Source organism: Carlito syrichta, unplaced genomic scaffold (genome assembly GCF_000164805.1).
Source record: "Carlito syrichta isolate Samal-C Ts95f unplaced genomic scaffold, Tarsius_syrichta-2.0.1 Scaffold305718, whole genome shotgun sequence".
Classification (NCBI taxonomy): Eukaryota; Metazoa; Chordata; class Mammalia; order Primates; family Tarsiidae; genus Carlito; species Carlito syrichta.
In genome coordinates this window covers 302,428-320,760 of record NW_007249814.1, presented here as the reverse complement: position 1 = coordinate 320,760, position 18,333 = coordinate 302,428, and the positions used below count along the sequence as shown (strand labels likewise).

The following is an 18,333-nucleotide window of genomic DNA, read 5'->3' as shown; positions in this document are numbered from 1 at the left end:
TATTCATGAATCTTTCTTTATAAGTACCTTTTAACTACTTTTTTTTTTTTTTTTTTTGAGTCAGTGTCTCACTCTGTAGTCCAGGCTGGAGTGCAGTGGCACGCTTACGGACACTGCAGCCTCAACCTTCTGGGTTCAGGCGATTTTTCTGCTTCAGCCTTCCAAATAGCTGGGACTACAGGCACGTCTCACCATGCTTGGCTAATTTTTTGATTTTTTGTAGAGATAAGGTCTCGCCATGTTTCCCATGCTAGTCTCTAATCAGTGGGCTCAGGCAATCCTCTCGCCGTGGGCTCAGGCAATCCTCTCGCGTTGGCCTCCCAAAGTGCTGGGATTATAGGCTTGAGCCACCCCACCTGGCCTTACCTGCTTTTAACTATCATTTCAATATAGAATGGTTAAAGAATAGTAGAAAAGATAAAATTTGAATTATTTTCTCACATTATTAATAGCTTTAAAAATGAGCTAGATCAGAAGGTTGTATTGGCTACCTGTGGATCAAGGATTCTGGAAACATTATTCTACCTTTTGTTTGAGTTAAAACTTGATTGTAGTTTTGAAGAATTAAAGTATTGGAATAGTGAGATATTTTAATTTTTTTAATGTGCTAATTCTTTTGTATGTAGGATTAATCACTGAGGACCTGAACCTAACTGAAAATGTTTCTCAAGGAGATATAATAAGAGAAAGAAAATTTGATTTAGTGAGCCTCAAAAATATGAGTGAAGCACAATCAAAGGTAAATAGTAAAGTATTGCTATAGCAAAGCGAATCAAGGAAATTGATATTATTTGTGCTTTTATTTTTTTCTATCTTATACTTGAACATACTTTTATAGTTGTTAAATAAGTGAAGAAAAGTGTTTCCTTGTTTAAATTACTTGTTTATCTAAAGATTGATTAATGAGACATTATTTACTCTGAATACAAATTAGGAGTTCAGATAAAATAGACCTGCTGCATCATTCAGTATTGCACAATCAGATCAGAATGAGCCAGTAGAGAATATGATCATAGGATCATTATCAAGAATATTATCTGAAATTCAACATGGTGTAGAAAGTGGAATGGATCCTTTTGTCTCTTTAACTAGACATTCTTCATCCATGCAAGTAAAAGATAATTCAACTCCAGAAACTATTACAATAAGAGAAAATTTTAAAGCACCGTGTCTACAATCTTTAAGAAATCTAGAATCATTTGTTAGTACCTTTAGTAGGAAGAACCATGAAGAGATAAATGATTACTTATGCTTTTTTTCTAATAACTGTATGAAGAAAGTGTCAAGAAGCCATCAAGCACTAGAGAAGACTAGTTTCATACAAAAAAGCAATTCATCTTTTCAAGCCTTATCAACAGCTTCACACTTAATGCAGAAGTTGTCACTTAGACAAAAATCTGCAATATTTTGTCAACAAATTCATGATAATAGAGTTGACACAAATAAATCACAAGTAGCAACATCAAAGGTGAACAAGGTCATACCCAAATAAAATATGCTGATACCAATTTGAAAGAAGATATAAAAGAAGATGAAGTACCTTTACAGACAGAGATTCTGGAAAGTAAGCTTGAGGTTAATCTTCCAGACTCTGTATCTATTACTGCACAGTCAAAATTATCTCATGTAGATCCTCTTGAAAATCTTATAGAACAGCTATGGAGAGAACTAGTATTTCTTAGATTTCAGGTGAACTTTTCCTCCAGATTATATTTCTGGAGTTGCTTTTTAGTTACTTCTATAACAGTTTTATAATAATTATAATAACAATTTCTTTTTGCCTACACATTAACACCAATTTATATACATTGTACCTTTTAGAAAACTAGAAATCAGTACATCTGACTTGAACTCATTGACATGTCTATTTATTAAATGTTTCTTTAGAATGAAATCATAGCATAAGATTTACTGATCAAAGAAGCACAGAGTAGATATGCAGAAATAGAGCTTGAACATCATAGAAGCCAGGCAGAACAGGTAGTGTAAAGGCAGACCATTAAAGGAGATGATTGTAGTACTAAAGACAAAAACATTAATTATATATTTTTTTACCTTTCACCATGGGAGTTGGGGAAAGGGAGAAAGTGGGAGGAGGATTAAAATCTCTTTTACCATTTAGATGTTATTTTATTTTTATGATTGCTGCTATGTCACTATAGCTCATTTTTTGTTATGTTCAATTGGTCAAACTTCTTTTTAACTTGAAAACTATAGTCTTGTGATATTTTGTTGAAAAAAATCAGTTTTTTTTTCTGTTTTGTTTAGAATGAATTTCTTTCAAGAGAACTAATTGAAAAGGAAAGAGATTTAGAAAGAAGTAGGGCAGTGATAGCCAAATTTCAGAATAAATGTAAGTTACAATTGTCTTATTTTTCTGTATTTATTTTTCCTATATTTAAAATCATGGGTCTGAAAGAGCTTTAATATGTTCTCTGTTTTCTAATCTATTTGACTGTAAATTACCACTATAATGTATATACTTCAGTCTCTCTCACTCATCCAGTTGGTTTGCCTTGCTGTTTTCACTGCCAGATAATGTTATTAATCTGAATTTTTTGTGAGGATATGTAACTAGTTTTCCTATTGTGTTCTATAATTAAAGTGAAGTTAGAAAACCGAGTTAAAAGATTTTCATTATAATGCAGAGTTTAAGACAAAAGTGTACTTGGGATTTATTTCTTCCAGTGATGAGGTATATGTGTATATGCACCTGATATAAATAGGTCTATTGTTTAACTCTACTATTCATGTTGGATTTATAATTGAATTTTTTGTACATTATTTATATTTACATTTTCCCAGTGATTTTTTTTGTATTTGTGAAATATCCATCTGTATAGAATAGTTTAAGTTGTAAAGAGAAAACTTTGTTAATTACAGTCAAAGAATTAGTTGAAGAAAATAAGCAACTTGAAGAAGGTATGAAAGAAATATTGCACGCTATTAAGGAAATGCAGAAAGATCCAGATGTGAAAGGAGGAGAAACATCTCTAATTATCCCTAGTCTTGAAAGACTAGTTAATGTAAGTTGTTTTTTTCATGTGAATGTTTCTGCTTCCCAGCACTTTAAACATGTTGCTCCACTGTGTACTGGTCTCCATAGTTTCTGATGAGATGTTTCCATCATTTGCATCATTTCCCTGCATGTAATGTATAGTTTTTGTCAGACTGCTTTCAATATTTTATATTTGGTTTCACCAATTTGACAGAGAGAGAGAGAGAGAGAGAGAGAGAAAGAAAAGAAAGAGAGAGTCTGTGTATCTTGTTTTGGGGTTTGCTGAATCTGAATCTGTTCATTTATGCTATTGACCATAATTGGGAACTTTTCCACCATTATTTCTTTTTTATTTTTATTTATTTACTTTATTTTTTTAATATATATTTTTTATTTTAAAGTTGTGGGGTATAGTTAAGGGTTAAGTATACAAATATTAATTGTGCAAGTACCCTTGTTGATGAGTATGATGATCTATCTTTCCCCCAGACAGATATTGACTACTGTTAATCCCACCTTCCTTCCCCTCCTTGTCGTCCCCACCCCATAGTTTCCTGTCACTGTCAATCCTTTTCTTCTAGTATTATGGTAGTTGTTAAAGGTCCACTTATGAGTGAGAACATGTGATGCTCAGATCTTTGTTTCTGTGAGAGATCACTCAGTATTATAAACTCTAATTCCATCCAGGTTCCTGCCAAATTCATGATTTTGTTCTTTTTTATGGCTGTGTGGTATTCCATTGTGTATATGTACCACATTTTTAAAATTCAGTCCTCTTTTGATGGACAGCATGGTTGGTTCCATGATCTTGCTATTGTGAACAATGCTGTGATAAACATACATGTGCAGGTATCTTTTTTACAGAGTGATTTGAGTTCTTCCGGGTATGTTCCCAGTAGGGGGATTGTGGGATCATATGGACGGTCGATTTTTAGAGCTTTTGTGAATTGTCACACTGATTTCCACAGAGGCTGTACTAGTTTACACTTCCACCAACAGTGTAGAAGTGTTCCCTTTTCACCACATCCTCTCCAGCATCTGTTATTTTTTAAGTTATTGATAATGGCCATTCTCACTGGAGTTAGGTGGTATCTCAGTTATTTCTACAGTTACTTTTTTCTGCTCCATTGTCTCTGGGACTCCAAAGACACGTGTATTAGATCTTTCGATATTGTCACACACTCTGCAGCACTGTTCTTTTTCTCCCCTGAATCTTTTATCTTTTCTTCTACCCGTTGGATAACTACTATTGATTTATCTTCAAGTTTACTAACACTTTCCTCTGTCATCTCTATTCTTTTGGTTCAAGAGTCAGCCTAAGACCTGGCAGAGCTTTACATAGAATTTGAAGGGTCTTTTTGCTGTCTCTTTTCTTATTGCTATTTTTCTCTCCCACTTTGCTGTGACTTTGGACTCTATCCTCTGGTTTTCTAGTCCAGAAAGATGATATATCACTGCAGCTACAGCCTCACTTCTGACTAACGCCTTAAAAATGGCAAACTTAAGTCTTGCTGGTGCTGTCTTCTAGGTTTCAAATCCCCTTCAAAATCTGCTTTCTTTTGTTCATATCCTAGAGCCTTTACATTTTTTGTTCATTTGTTATATATGAGAATGTAGGCCTATCAGGAACTTATGCCACAAATCCCGAAGTGTTTTGAAATAGCTTTATTTTAAATATTTAAAGACTTACTCATTGCTATAAGAAAGATCAAACCATCAAAAAATAATTCTATTATATTTACCATACAGGGACATAAGAATTCTACTATATTGAGTATCTGTTACATAAATTGGAATAAAATACACAATTTAGATTCTTAATATTTAGGTATATTATCTTAACATATTTAGCATACATTATTATATTTTTTTCCAAGTGTGTGCTTGATTTAGTTAGAAAAATATTATTCATTGAATTGCAATTTTAAAAATCACAATTAATAATTGAAAAGTTTCTTTAACAACAACAATTATAATTGTTAGCAGAGAATGAGAATGATACTGGCATGTTAAAGACTTCTTGAGGCAAGAAAATCATTTGACACAATTTATAAGAACCATTTGATTTCCCTCCTATCTTTCTTCTTCTGACTTTCCTTCCCTGGTTGATGACTTTGTTTTTGTCTCTGCTATTGTGAATGTCTAAAATGATTCTTCATGCTTTTCTATGTGAGCATCTTTTGTCTGTGATGCTACCCACTACTAATACTGTGTCCTAGATCAAACTTCATTCTCTAAGTTTGATCTAGGACACTCTTCATTTTAACTTAGTGACCAAGTTAAAAAAAAATGACTAGCCCAGGAAATTGTAGCTTCTGGCAATCTCTGGGCCTTCCCTGGGCTACTCTTCCATAGAGTTCTTCTCCTTCTATCCTGGACTGTCATTTTTTTTTTCTAATTTATGTACCCTGTCTGAAATTCACAAATCACCTAGCAATACTTTCTCTAATTTTTAGAAATCATGACAATTTATATCAGATACTTCTGGATTATGTACCTCAGTTCACTTTCTGTTACTACAGGAAATTATCTATCTATTCAATCTCATATACCAAAAGTTTGTGTTGTCAGTCAGAGTACCTCCCTATACTTATTTCATTCTTCCTAGTATCCCTTTTTAATTAGTATAGGTTATTGCTATACGTGACCTATTGTGATCTTCATGGGGAAAGTTTTGTGAATCTGTTGCCTAGAGTTAAACCTTACCTTCCTAAGTAGAAAATTACATTTGGTTTTACCCATTTTACCTTATTTGTTTTCTTCCTCTTCTTCCTTAATTTCTAAAGATTTGCTTTGCACTTAACAGTTTTGTTACGTACAAATTCTTCAAAGTCCAAATATATTTATATGTATATATTATGTAGATGTGTATATGGTATGTGTATATTTATATATGCCACTGTTGGAGAATTAGGATCATTGAAGCCAGTCTGATGATATTTTAATATTTGGCATATTATTTTTGCTTATCTGTTAGCAAATATTATGTTATCATACCTTTCCTTTGATATCATATACTCATATGCTTCAACTGTGTGGAGAGGGTTACTGTAAGTTTACTTAACTGAATGCAGTAGCTAATTTCTTTGCTCATGCTTTAAATTCAAATACTGTGTAATTCCAAAGCATTTACATATAAATATCTCATTTTCATTTTACAGAAACCTTACATAGTAGACATAGCTAACATTATTTCCCCTGTTTTAAAGACAAGAAAACTTAAATATAAAGAATGTTGCTATTTGCCTAGCTGGTAAGAGACTGGTTAAAATTTGAATCCTGGTCTTCTTATTCCTGTCTTGTTTTTCTAGTTTGCCTATCTTCTAAGATTAACTACATTTTTGTTAATTGTTGTAATGAAATAATTACTATGCCTGGTAATGTAAGTTAAGCTAACATTTTATAAATTCATAAATAAGAATTTGAATTGCATATTTTATTGTGCATGGCATTGGGAATAGAAAATTGCTTAAATGTCAATTTTACCTACAGGTAAAAAAATTTTTTAACTGTGATTTTGCAGTTTTTCTCCATATTTCTAATACATAAATATACTAGGCTATAGAATCAAAAAATGCGGAAGGAATCTTTGATGCCAGCCTGCATTTGAAAGCCCAAGTTGATCAACTTACTGGAAGGAATGAAGAATTAAGACAGGAGCTTAGGGAATCTCGGAAAGAGGCTGTGAATTATTCACAGCAGTTGGCAAAAGCAAATTTAAAGGTGAGAATTTTATTAAATAGAATAAAATGCTAAACATAAGTCTAATAGGATACTTTCAGTTTTTTTAAAAGTGTGCTTAATGAGAAAATATCCTTTGAATTAATTCTTTTAACATTAAGAAACTAGAGTTTTCTTAAAATAAGTGCCTTATAATAGAAAACAGAATACAAAAATTCTAAGTCTTATACCTAGGCATTTCTTTTTTTTTTTTTAGGGCATGAGTTTTTTTGGCTTTTTTAAATTTTTATTTTAAAATGTGAGGTACAATTCATAGGTATCTCTACATAGAAATTAAGGTGTGGTTTAATTTATTTCTTAGGGCATTCACATGTCTATTTAAAAAAATAACTAGTAGAAAAAGCATGAGGTGTAAGTTATTGCTTTTTAATTGTCTGTCTTGGGTGTAATAGATACTATTTTCATTGCTGTATTGTTTTGTTCCAGATAGATCATCTTGAAAAAGAAACTAGTCTTTTACGACAAGCAGAAGGATCAAATGTTGTTTTTAAAGGCATAGACTTACCTGATGGCATAGCACCCTCTAGTGCCAATATCATTAATTCTCAGAATGAATATTTAATACATCTCTTACAGGTACTGAAAATTTTCATGTGAATTACAAAAAAAGAAATCATTGGTAGTACATTTCTTTATTTTTTTATTCACTTTATTTTATTTTGTTTTTGCATCACTGTAGCCAACAGATAGTATATTTCTTAGTCTTCATGGATTCCTTTGAGTTCTCAGCAAAATAATAGTGAAATATATTATTAATGGATGGTAGATGTTAGATGGAATATTATAAATCAAAGCAATTTATTCTGTTCATTTTATTCATCTGCTTGAGAAGCATGTTCACACGTCTTGTTCTCATGCCTGTCATTTGTATGAAATATGATTGTATTTAGAACAATCAACTACTATAAAGTAGTGTTGTATAAATAAGAATAACACTTTTATTTATTACTGGTTAGAAAACAATTCAAGAGGATAAGTCTAACAAAGCTCTCTTTAGTATCATGATTAGAATTGTTCCCTTTTTGTGCTAACCACAAGAAAAAGCTTTTAAGCCAAATTGTCTTTTATCTTTTTCTTCTCTTTACCCTATGAGGTGTTAATCTATCACCAAATAAGAAAGGGTACTGTTTACCCTGTGTTTGATTCTCACTTTTGCTTTCTATATCATGGTTGTTATGAAACTGGCCTAATGAGAGATGCTTCTCATTGTTTTTATTTGAAGTTTGAATACTCATAGCATCACATACACTACAAGTATAATTACAAAAATGTGTTCAGAATCAGTGAAAATATGTTTCTGATTATAAGTACCACTGTTTCCTTCTGCTAGATAATCCGTTGGTAAATATACTTGAGTTATGATTATTAAAGTTTTGTTTTTGTACTTGGTGATTACATTACTTAATCTTTTTCTGATGGAATTTTTGTGTTATCTAAGTCAGGAAGGCACAGCCTTAACTGATTATCAAAATATTGCTTTATAATTTATGTTGTATCATTATTTTTAAATTTGTAGTTTTTACATTCTTTATGATTTATTTTCTTGAATTATAGGGATACCATCAACAAGTAATAGTGGTTTGGGGCTGGATTCGGTGGCTCAGCCTATAATCTCAGCACTTTGTGAAGCTGAGGCGAGTGGATTGCCTGAGCCTGTGGGTTCAAACCAGCCCAGGCAACTTGGCGTGACCTTGTTTCTACAATAAATAAAAAACTAGCTGGGCATGGTAGTGCGTGCCTGTAGTTCCAGCTACTTGGAAGGCTGAGGTGGAAAGATCACCAGAGCCCAGCAGGTCGACTCTGGGGTGGCCATAAGCATGCCACGGCTCTCCAGCCTGGAGATGGAGTGAGACTGCAACTTAAAAAAATAAATTAGTGGTTTGGTATTGTCATATCATTTGAGACAAAATTTGTGTTTTTTCGTCTTTACATAAAAAAATGTGTGAGATTAGAGAACACCAATTGGGAGTCTGAAAACTTGTCCAAAATGGCAAAACAGGTGCTGGGACTCTCAATCCTAGTGCAGCGTAGTGATGGATGTGGCAAGACCTTTGGAGTCAGACCGACCTCAAATGTTGGATCTGCATATATGGAAAGCACCTGTCATCAAGCCTGGCTTTTATGCTTGGTAAATGACTGCCACGTGTAGTGCTAATGAGTTTTTTGATGTCGAGTTAGTTATCTTTTTTAAGTCTCAATTTTATCTTCAAAATGAAATAATTGGAAAGGATAATTTGAGTAGGGGCATGAAAGTATGTGTTCACAAGATAGTGGCTGAGTGACTGAAGGTGAGTTTGTAACTATTTTATCTGGTAAAAATTTGTTCTTAGAGTAGGTATTGTATTTGGTAATTTGTATGCATACTGTAACTATTATATATGATATGATAGACGTAGTTTTACTTGTTCTGTAGTGCATATTTTCATGCATATTGCCTAATTTTTATGCTTTAAGATAAATGTCCAAAATATCATAGAAATGATCTGTGCCACTTATGGATTTGGTGGCTTTTTAATATACTTTTCTATATTTTTCTCAATATGAATTTATATTTTCAAATTTAAAATGTATTCTGATTTTTTATTCTTATTTCTAAACAAATTAATAGGAACTAGAAAACAAAGAAAGTAAGTTGAAGAATTTAGAAGATTCTCTCGAAGACTATAACAGAAAATTTGCAGTAATTCGCCATCAACAAAGCTTATTATATAAAGAATATCTAAGGTATAGGTATTAGCAAAACTGTATCTTATAATTGTCAGGTGTCCAGCAGACTTTGAGACCTCATTAGCCAGAATTGGGTCATATATCCAAGTCTGAACCATTCAGTGACAAAGAGAATTTCACCATAATTGGTTTATGCCAAGCAGATTACAGGCAGTTGTGGAATACCACTTATGTAGGCAACAGTGTCTTACACAAGTTAAACAAAAAAATCAATATATATATTTTAAAATAATTGACAGGCAAAAGTTGTATATATTTATGGTGTACAACACAGTGTTTTACATATGTATATATTGTGGAATGGCTAACCCAAGCCATTTAACATATGCATTGCCTCATATACTTAATTTTTTTTATGATAAGAACACTTAATAAAATCTACTCTCTTAGCAATTTACAAGTATACAATGTATTGTAATTAACTCTAGTCACCATATGTAGTCCTCCTAACTGGTGTTTTGTGTCCTTTACACATCTTCTTTTAAGTGTAATGATTTCTAATGTTGTTTGTATTAAATATTTTTGCAAGTATTTAACACTCAAATTTAAGAGTAGGGACAGAATGTTGAGACTTGATTTCTAGAATTATTTTGGGGTGTTGATAATTTTTTCTACTTTTTTTGCTATTTTCAATAAAATGTTTATAAGATTCAGCTTAAATTATTATAATTCTTTTAGGCTGATGAAGCAAGGAAAAATAAAAATAATTTGATACCATTTTTACCTTGCATTTATTTTTTAAAAACTTAATTCCAGGCAAACATTTTTAAATGAAATTTTAACTTGTGTTTTTAGATACAGAATAGCTATAATTTTTCTTGTTTTAAGAAAACTTTAAATTTCCATAATCTAAAATTATTTCTTCTTATTGTTAAGTATTCGGTTTACTGTATTGTCTTTTTTTTTTTTAAGTGAAAAGGAAACCTGGAAAACAGAGTCTGATACAATAAAAGAGGAAAAGAGAAAACTTGAAGATCAAATCCAACAGGATGCTATAAAAGTAAAAGAATATAATGTAAATAAAACACTCTTAATATCATATACAGTATTGTACAAACTAGGATAACTAGATGTGACAAGTAATATCACTGTATCTTTTTGCAGAATTTGCTCAATACTCTTCAGATGAATTCGGATGAAATGAAAAAAATACTTTCAGAAAATAGTAGAAAAATCACTGTTTTGCAAGTGAATGAAAAGTCACTCGTAAGGCAATATACAACCCTCGTAGAATTGGAGCGACAACTTAGAAAAGAAAATGAGAAACAAAAGAATGAATTATTATCGATGGAGACTGAAGTTTGTGAAAAAATTGGATGCTTGCAAAGGTTTAAGGTATATCTGATTTTCATTTTGTTTCATTTTTGACTATGAAATTTTTCAAATATGCAGAAGATAAGGTGGTATCACTAACACCTGGATTAATAGTTACTATTTATTAACATTTTTCCATAATTGCTTCATCTATTTTTGTAGGAATGTTTAAATGGCAGTCATTTCTCCCCTAAATATTTTAGTTTACATCTATAAAAATCAAAGCCATTTTGTTTACGTAACCATGTAAGTTTATTATACTTAACAAAGTTGACAATATTTCTCTAGTATTATCTAATCCCCAGACTATATTTACATTTTCTCAATTGTCCCAGTTTCCAATCAAGAATCTCACATTTGTTGCCTTTGGATGTTACATGTTAAAAGTATTTTAAATGTAGAATCCCCTTAGTTTTTTTCTTTTAACTATGAAAAATGCTTGTAGATTTATCTGATTTTGTGTGAATGCCATCTACCGCATTTCCCTCCAGAAAAGTAAAACTGAATCTTAAGGATAAGGTAGAATAATAGTGTGTACTGATATAGATGGAGAAGAGAAGCAGTCAGAATGAGATCTGAAGCACTATCACAAATATTTCTCCATTCTTACTGTACTTTAGAATTAATGATAACCAGAAGTTTTTTGTGTTTTTTTTTGTCTTCCTCACTTCATAAATTTTGTTAGTTCTTGTGCCACTTCTTAATCAGTTTCCATCACTTTTCATTGTACTTTTCTATGCAACTTTTTGCTTATTACAGAGCAACTCACTGAAGAGAGCTGAAAGTTCAGACATTTCATTATAGTGTTTTAACAAAGTGTCTTTGAATAGTTCTATAGCTGATGAGTAGAATATCAGTCAAATAGCTTAAAGTTCTTGATATTACTTATTACAAAAAACTAGAATACAGAGATTTTTTTGCCCCTAGTGTTTTCTTCATGTGAACAAAAAGTTATTTTCTTACTAGTCTGTCTAACTTGTAAGTAGGAATAGCTAAGCTGTAAAAGTTACCTATGGTAATGCTAATTTTGCCATTCAACCATCAAAAGACGAGTTGATTTTTTGGTCTTGTGAAATTTAGAAAAGCCATTCAAAGATAATTCTGAGTGATATATTTTCTTGCTGCTGTATATTGTACTTTTCAAATGAATTTAATTTTATTTTGCTGAAAGGAATTATAAAAGGATTTACTTTATTATGGTTAAAAATTTCAAAGCAACATTATATCTTATATAAAAGAAATTATTATAGTATTGCAAACTTTTTCTTATATGGGAAATTACATATTATTTATATAGTTTTGAAATCTGTTTTGCTCTCAGTTTTATTATCTTGTATTGTCCTTCTCAAAATGCTAGTGCTTCATCAGAAAAAAATATGTCAGCTTAACTCAGTATCTTTATTTATATAGGAAATGGCCATTTTCAAGATTGCTGCTCTCCAGAAAGTTGTAGATAACAGTGTCTCTTTGTCTGAACTAGAACTGGCAAATAAACAGTACAATGAACTGACTGCAAAGTACAGGGACATCTTGCAAAAAGATAATATGCTTGTTCAAAGAACAAATAACTTGGAACACCTAGAGGTAAGTTTGTGTGATCCTTGAACTTTGTAATATTAGCTATTTTTCTTCAATGGTATTTTTGTGCTTTGGAGTATTTTGCAGATTTTAGTGAAATTTTGCCTCTATTTATGTAAATTTAACAGGTATATTTCATAGATGCAATTTAATTATAAATATTTTGTTTCTAAATTTCAACATATACACACAAGCACACACACATCATATATTATCTGTTTATAGCAGAATGATTTCTGGACAGTTTCATCGAGGTCATCCTCCTTAGTTTACTTGCATGATTTGGCTGAATCAAATCTCTTTCAACCAGTCACTGAAAAAAGAGACAGGAGCATGAAATGGATAGAGTATTATAATCCAGGAAGGATGTACCCACTAAGTACCTATCCCTTTCTCTTACCTCTGTTCCCAGACAAACTATTCTTTTACGGTTCCTGTATTCTGATCTTTGAGATGAATGTAGCCATCCATGGATGACGTAGTAATGACTCTTCCCAGGCCATGGATGACCTCTACAAGTTCCCATCCTTTCTTACTATAGAGTTATAAAAATATAAGTTTTATCTCAGCAGACGGTGGATATGGCCCAGACCCTTTGTAGTTCCTTATAGCACCTTGACCATCATACTTTTTACTGTAGGCATAGCAATCTCCTGATTTGTTCATCTTCCTCATCAAAGATAGGGGCTTTTATCTTTTAAGTTATTTTCTTTTAAGATCCTCTTATAGGAGTAGAAGATCTAATTCTGTTAGTTCAGAAACTTTTGCTTTCTCAGGGGGACATATTCAGTAAATTAAAACATTCTGAATGGCTTTCCATGATTCCCACAAAATTATAAGTCATTGTTAATACTAGAAGTTTATATAACATCTAAAAGTAACCAAAGTTAGTTTACTTTTTACTGCCTTTGCCAAAGAGATGATTATATTAATTTTTTATGAAACATTTTGAATACTTAGGGTAGTAATAATTTATTTTCTTTTTTCCCATTCTCCATGTCTTTTATGTCCTACCCTCTCTAACATTAGAAAATCCTAGGTAGGAGACTTCTTGTAGGTAACATAGCAGTAATTTCCACTATATTGTTGTGACTAGCTTCCCTGACTTCTCTATTATCACTTGATCTATTCTCCACATTGCACCCAGAATGATTGTTTAAAACGTCTTCCTTAAAAACTCCCAATTATTTTCTATTATATGTTAAGTTAATTTCAGTTTCTCATCTTAGCATACCATGCCCTGTCTGATATGGCCCTCCATTGCCTCTCTTGCCTCTCTGTCACCTATCACTCTTTACGCTTATCTTTACTCATTCTCCTCAGGTCCTATAGGCACTCCAAATATTTTTCTGCTTCAGACTTTTTCTCTTCTTAGGTCTTCAGGTACTCCAAACGCTTTCTTGCTTTAGAACATCTGGGTTTACCAGTAAGTACATCAGCTTTTTCCATGACTGATTTCTTGTCAAGACTAGATCCTTGATTTCTTGTCAAGACTAGCTCCTTCTCATACCTTATGTTTCAGCTTATGTACACCTCTCTAGAGTCTCTCTGTCTCTCTCTCTCTCTCTCTCTCTCTCTCTCTCTCTCTCTCTGTGTGTGTGTGTGTGTGTGTGTATCTCAATATTTCAAAGACTAGAATTGTGTTTCTTTTTACTATGAACATCGAGCATCTGTCACTGATAGCACACTAGGGATGCTCAATAACTGTGTGAATGAAGGAAGTAAGCACTAGTTTGCGAGTTTGTGAAGATGGTGAAACTCTTGGTGAAACTCACTCCAGCTTGGCTGAAATGAACATACAACTTTAGTGGCAGAAGCTAATACTCAGAAGTTGAAGGCCATATATTGAATACACAGAATTTTGGTGATTATCATAAAATAATATTTTACATTTATGTGTCTATGTATGTATATGTAGCATATGGAAGAAATTCTCATTTTGGAAAATACTAGGTTGGGAGTTTTAGGTGATATTACATAAAGTTAAGACAATGTCACTTTGTGGTATTGGTCTGAATTACAATGTAGTTTCTTAATAATGTTTCTCTTTTATTCAGTGTGAAAATGTATCCTTAAAAGAACAAATAGAGTCTATAACTAAAGAACTGGAAATTACTAAAGAAAAACTTCATACTATTGAACAAGCCTGGGAACAAGAAAGTAAATTAGGTCAGTCTTATTCTGACAATAAAATGATTAAGATCTAATAGTGAATATTTTTCATTTAAAGTTGCTTACACTAGATGAAAAGGAAGTATTTTAATTAAAAAAATGAACTCAGCTGGGCACGGTGGCTCACACCTGTAATCAAGCACTTTGGGAAGCCAAGGCGGGAGGATTGTCTGAGCTCAGGAGTTTGAGACTCCTGGGCAACATGGTGAGACCTCACCTCTACAATAAATCAAAAAATTAGCTGGGTGTGGTGACACGCTCCTGTAGTCCCAGCTACTTGGAAGGCTGAGGCAGACAGAGAGCCTGAGCCCAGCAGGTTGAGGGTGTGGTAGCCATGATCTACCACTGAGCTCCAGTCCGAGTGACAAAGGGAAATTCTGACTGAAAAAATAAATAAACTCTCTGTGCCTAACAGTTTAATTTAGCAGGCAGTTGATGAATAATATCCTGTACTAATCCTTGCCAAAATTTGATTTTTTAGGTCTTCAATTAGATTTGTTTCTAATGTATATATATGTTTACAAATTTATGACTAACATTAGTTATTTTGAACCATTTAACAATTAAAACTGGTGCTGTTTTAAAAATAGTATTATGAATTATTTCATTGGTGTATAGTATACATTATTTGATATTTTAAAATTAAACAGTCACCATAAAACATGAAAGTTTGAAAAGAATTTTTATTTCTTATAGTTCCATGTTTGCTTATACATGCTTGCAATTTAATAAACCTTACATTGTAATGACTATATTATTATATACTGTATTTAGTTGATGTCAGAAATATTTCTGTTATTTATTGTACTTATAAATGTAAATATTCGTGTAATAGCTTACTGTGTTTGAATGATTAAATCACTACCTTTTCTTATTTTTGCCATTGCTTATAGTGCTGCAATGAGTATTTTTATGTATATTTAACAGAGATATTACTGCCTCAAAATATTGAAATTTTTGTGGCTCTTGCTAGGATTTTCCATATTCATTTTTCTAGTGGTTATCCTAGCTTATAGAATTATAATAATTTTGTCTCCTAGCATTATACTGTATAATTTTCAAATAAATTTGCTGCTTTTGGGTAAGGTGTTTTTGTTTGTTTCCTAAACTATAGAGCTATTCAAGGTTTCTGTTACTAAATAAAGCTGAGACATTTGGTTTAGACACTTGGTTTAATTGGGAAATATTAGATGTGCTACTTTTAGAACTGTAATTTTTAATTCAGTAAGGGATTAAATATGAATTGACTTCCATGTAGTTCCTGCATGGGAAGAAAATACCATTTAAATTAAGATATGAGAGTATTACATATAATTTCAGTAGGTTCTCAGTTTATTTTGTCCTCTGTGCCTTTAGTAAGTACTGAATTCCCTATAGAAATTCCTTAAGTACCTTAATCTCCTCCATACATGGATTTATATCACTAAAGTTTTAAGAGCTTTTTTTCTGTTTCATGTTGCACCTATATCTTTGTTTAAAAATGCCACTTTATTAGCTTTTTTCCTCCAGCAATTTGTGGTGTTGGGCTGATGTGCTCTACCCACTCTTTAAGAAAACTCCAAACCCAAGATGTAAAATGGCTAATCTGCTTCAGTCCCTGCAGTGTGCTTTTCTCTTCATTATCAGAGTTCAGCACTATACAGGCTAGAGAAGGGTTTTTATGATCTTTATATATTTGCCTTTTGTGTAGTTGTTTTCTCCATGATACCTAGGGTTGCCTGCATGAGTCTCTATCCCATAATGAACTGATTTACTAATGCTTTTAACCTTCTGTTAGTTATCTGTTAGTGCTAGTTACTGGACCACTGCTTGTAACACCTATCCTAAAATCATATATCTTAAAGATACATACAGAACATAATGAAGTACTTTTTAGAACTGAGACAGACATCAAAAATGTTTTTTCTATCAAAAAACGTATATTACTTTGAGAAAACTCAGTTATAAAACATGAACTTATAAAGCTGGAAAAATGGGAAGGAGCATTATTGGTATTTTAAAAGATAATTTACAAAGTGGGTCACTGCATAGTTCCTTTAAATATTTGCCTACTGTAAGCTATGAGTTTTAATTACGCCTGTGAAAAAAACACTTCCAAATTTTGTTGTTGTTTTTTTTCCTGAGGCATGTTGTTAGGCAAAGCAAAAGTATAAATTGTCTTCCTCCTCCCTCCAAAATAACTAAGAAGCTAGTAACATTCCTGTATGATGCCTCTTTATGGTAAATTAAGGCTTTTAGTTCTCTTTCATTTAACCAGACTTTTGTGTCCAAAGACTAACCATATAGTGCTATATATATAGTTATATATATGTGTGTGTGTTTAGGGCATAGCAACCAAGAAAACAATGTAAAATATTTAATACTAAATGTGTACAAAGATCAAATAATACTCATAGTCAGAAGGTAACATCTCAATAATATGGCTACAGATTTGTTTTCAGCTTGGATCTGTGAGACTGTAAATCAAGTCATTATAGTTACATTACCAAAGTAACATTGCTTCTCATACAGTTTATCTCCTTTCAGTAAAATGTTTGTTTATTATCTTTCGATTTCTTATATATGACACCTCTACACTAAGTCCTTTACATTGTTATTTCATCAATTCTATGAGGAATAATTTTTTAATCAACACAGAGATGAAATCATACAGGCAGGAAGTGACAGAGCTAAGAATAAAGTCCAGGTCTGTTGTCATTCAAAAAGCTCATGTGCTTTCACAGAACTATCTTGCTTCCTTAGATACAACCTCTAAAATATCTGAGATATAATTTTGATATAAACAACATGAGATTGACTTAAGTATTTTTGCATATAGGAAATGAATCTAACATGGATAAGGCAAAGAAATCAATAACCAACAGTGAAATTATTTCTATTTCAAAAAAAATAACTATGCTGGAAATGAAGGAATTAAATGAAAGGCAGCGGGCTGAACATTGTCAAAAAATGTATGAACACTTAAGGACTTCATTAAAGCAAATGGAAGAACGTAATTTTGAATTGGAAACCAAATTTACTGAGGTTTGATATTATAAGTTTTATTATGCAATTAGAGAGTAAAGGATTAGTCTTGGTAGACATTGTATTATTGTTAAGAGTTTTGTTTTTATCTTAAAAGATTTGTTTGTATCTCTGAAGTACCATGTTGACACAAGTCTTGTGTTTCACATAGTAAATAAAAATATTTACTTTTAAATCTGAATTGCTTAAAATGAAAAGTTATTTCTGTGAATAAGTTTTGTGTCTCACCAATGTTATATTATTTAATTTAATTAATAAAAATGTTATTTACTAAGTAATGAAATTGCCTTCTACTACCATCTCTTCATTTAACAAATATTAGTTTCCTATTACATGTCAAACCCTATGTGGGCACTGGGACTCTAGCAAGAAACAAAATAAACCGTAGTCTTTGCTTTCAGAGACTTTACATTCTAATAGGAGGTTTTATATTTTTTTGATATGATCAGAATCACTAAACTGCCTGGCAGTAAATGTAGTCAGCACTCTTATAATGTTTGTTTACCTTAAGATTTGATATATTTTCCAAAGCATGCATATATATATATATATAATATATATATATATATAATTTTTATTTATTTTAACTGTCACTAAGTCTATATTAATAAGATTATATAATTCATTTGGACTTATTTTTAGACAATATAATTGAAGTGAAATATAATGAGTATATTGCATTTCAAGCAAATTAAGAATATTAGGGCCGGGCTCGGTGGCTCAGCCTGTAATCCCGCGCCTTTGGGAGGCTGAGGTGAGTGGATTGCCTGAGCCCGCCT

General features: G+C 31.8%; 1 protein-coding gene across 2 annotated transcripts in view; it reads left to right on the top strand.

Annotated features, from left to right (window-relative positions):
* CEP290 (centrosomal protein 290) overlaps positions 1-18,333 on the top strand; it is a 91,139-nt gene that overhangs the window by 23,793 nt on the left and 49,013 nt on the right. For both annotated transcript variants that reach the window (XM_008062468.2, XM_021714704.1), the window contains exons 17-27: positions 627-739; positions 2,269-2,353; positions 2,884-3,026; positions 6,557-6,721; positions 7,166-7,315; positions 9,348-9,463; positions 10,379-10,481; positions 10,571-10,801; positions 12,191-12,364; positions 14,416-14,527; positions 17,349-17,554. In XM_008062468.2, the coding sequence (XP_008060659.1) occupies positions 627-739; positions 2,269-2,353; positions 2,884-3,026; positions 6,557-6,721; positions 7,166-7,315; positions 9,348-9,463; positions 10,379-10,481; positions 10,571-10,801; positions 12,191-12,364; positions 14,416-14,527; positions 17,349-17,554 (1,598 nt within the window). The remainder of the gene's footprint in view (positions 1-626; positions 740-2,268; positions 2,354-2,883; positions 3,027-6,556; positions 6,722-7,165; positions 7,316-9,347; positions 9,464-10,378; positions 10,482-10,570; positions 10,802-12,190; positions 12,365-14,415; positions 14,528-17,348; positions 17,555-18,333) is intronic.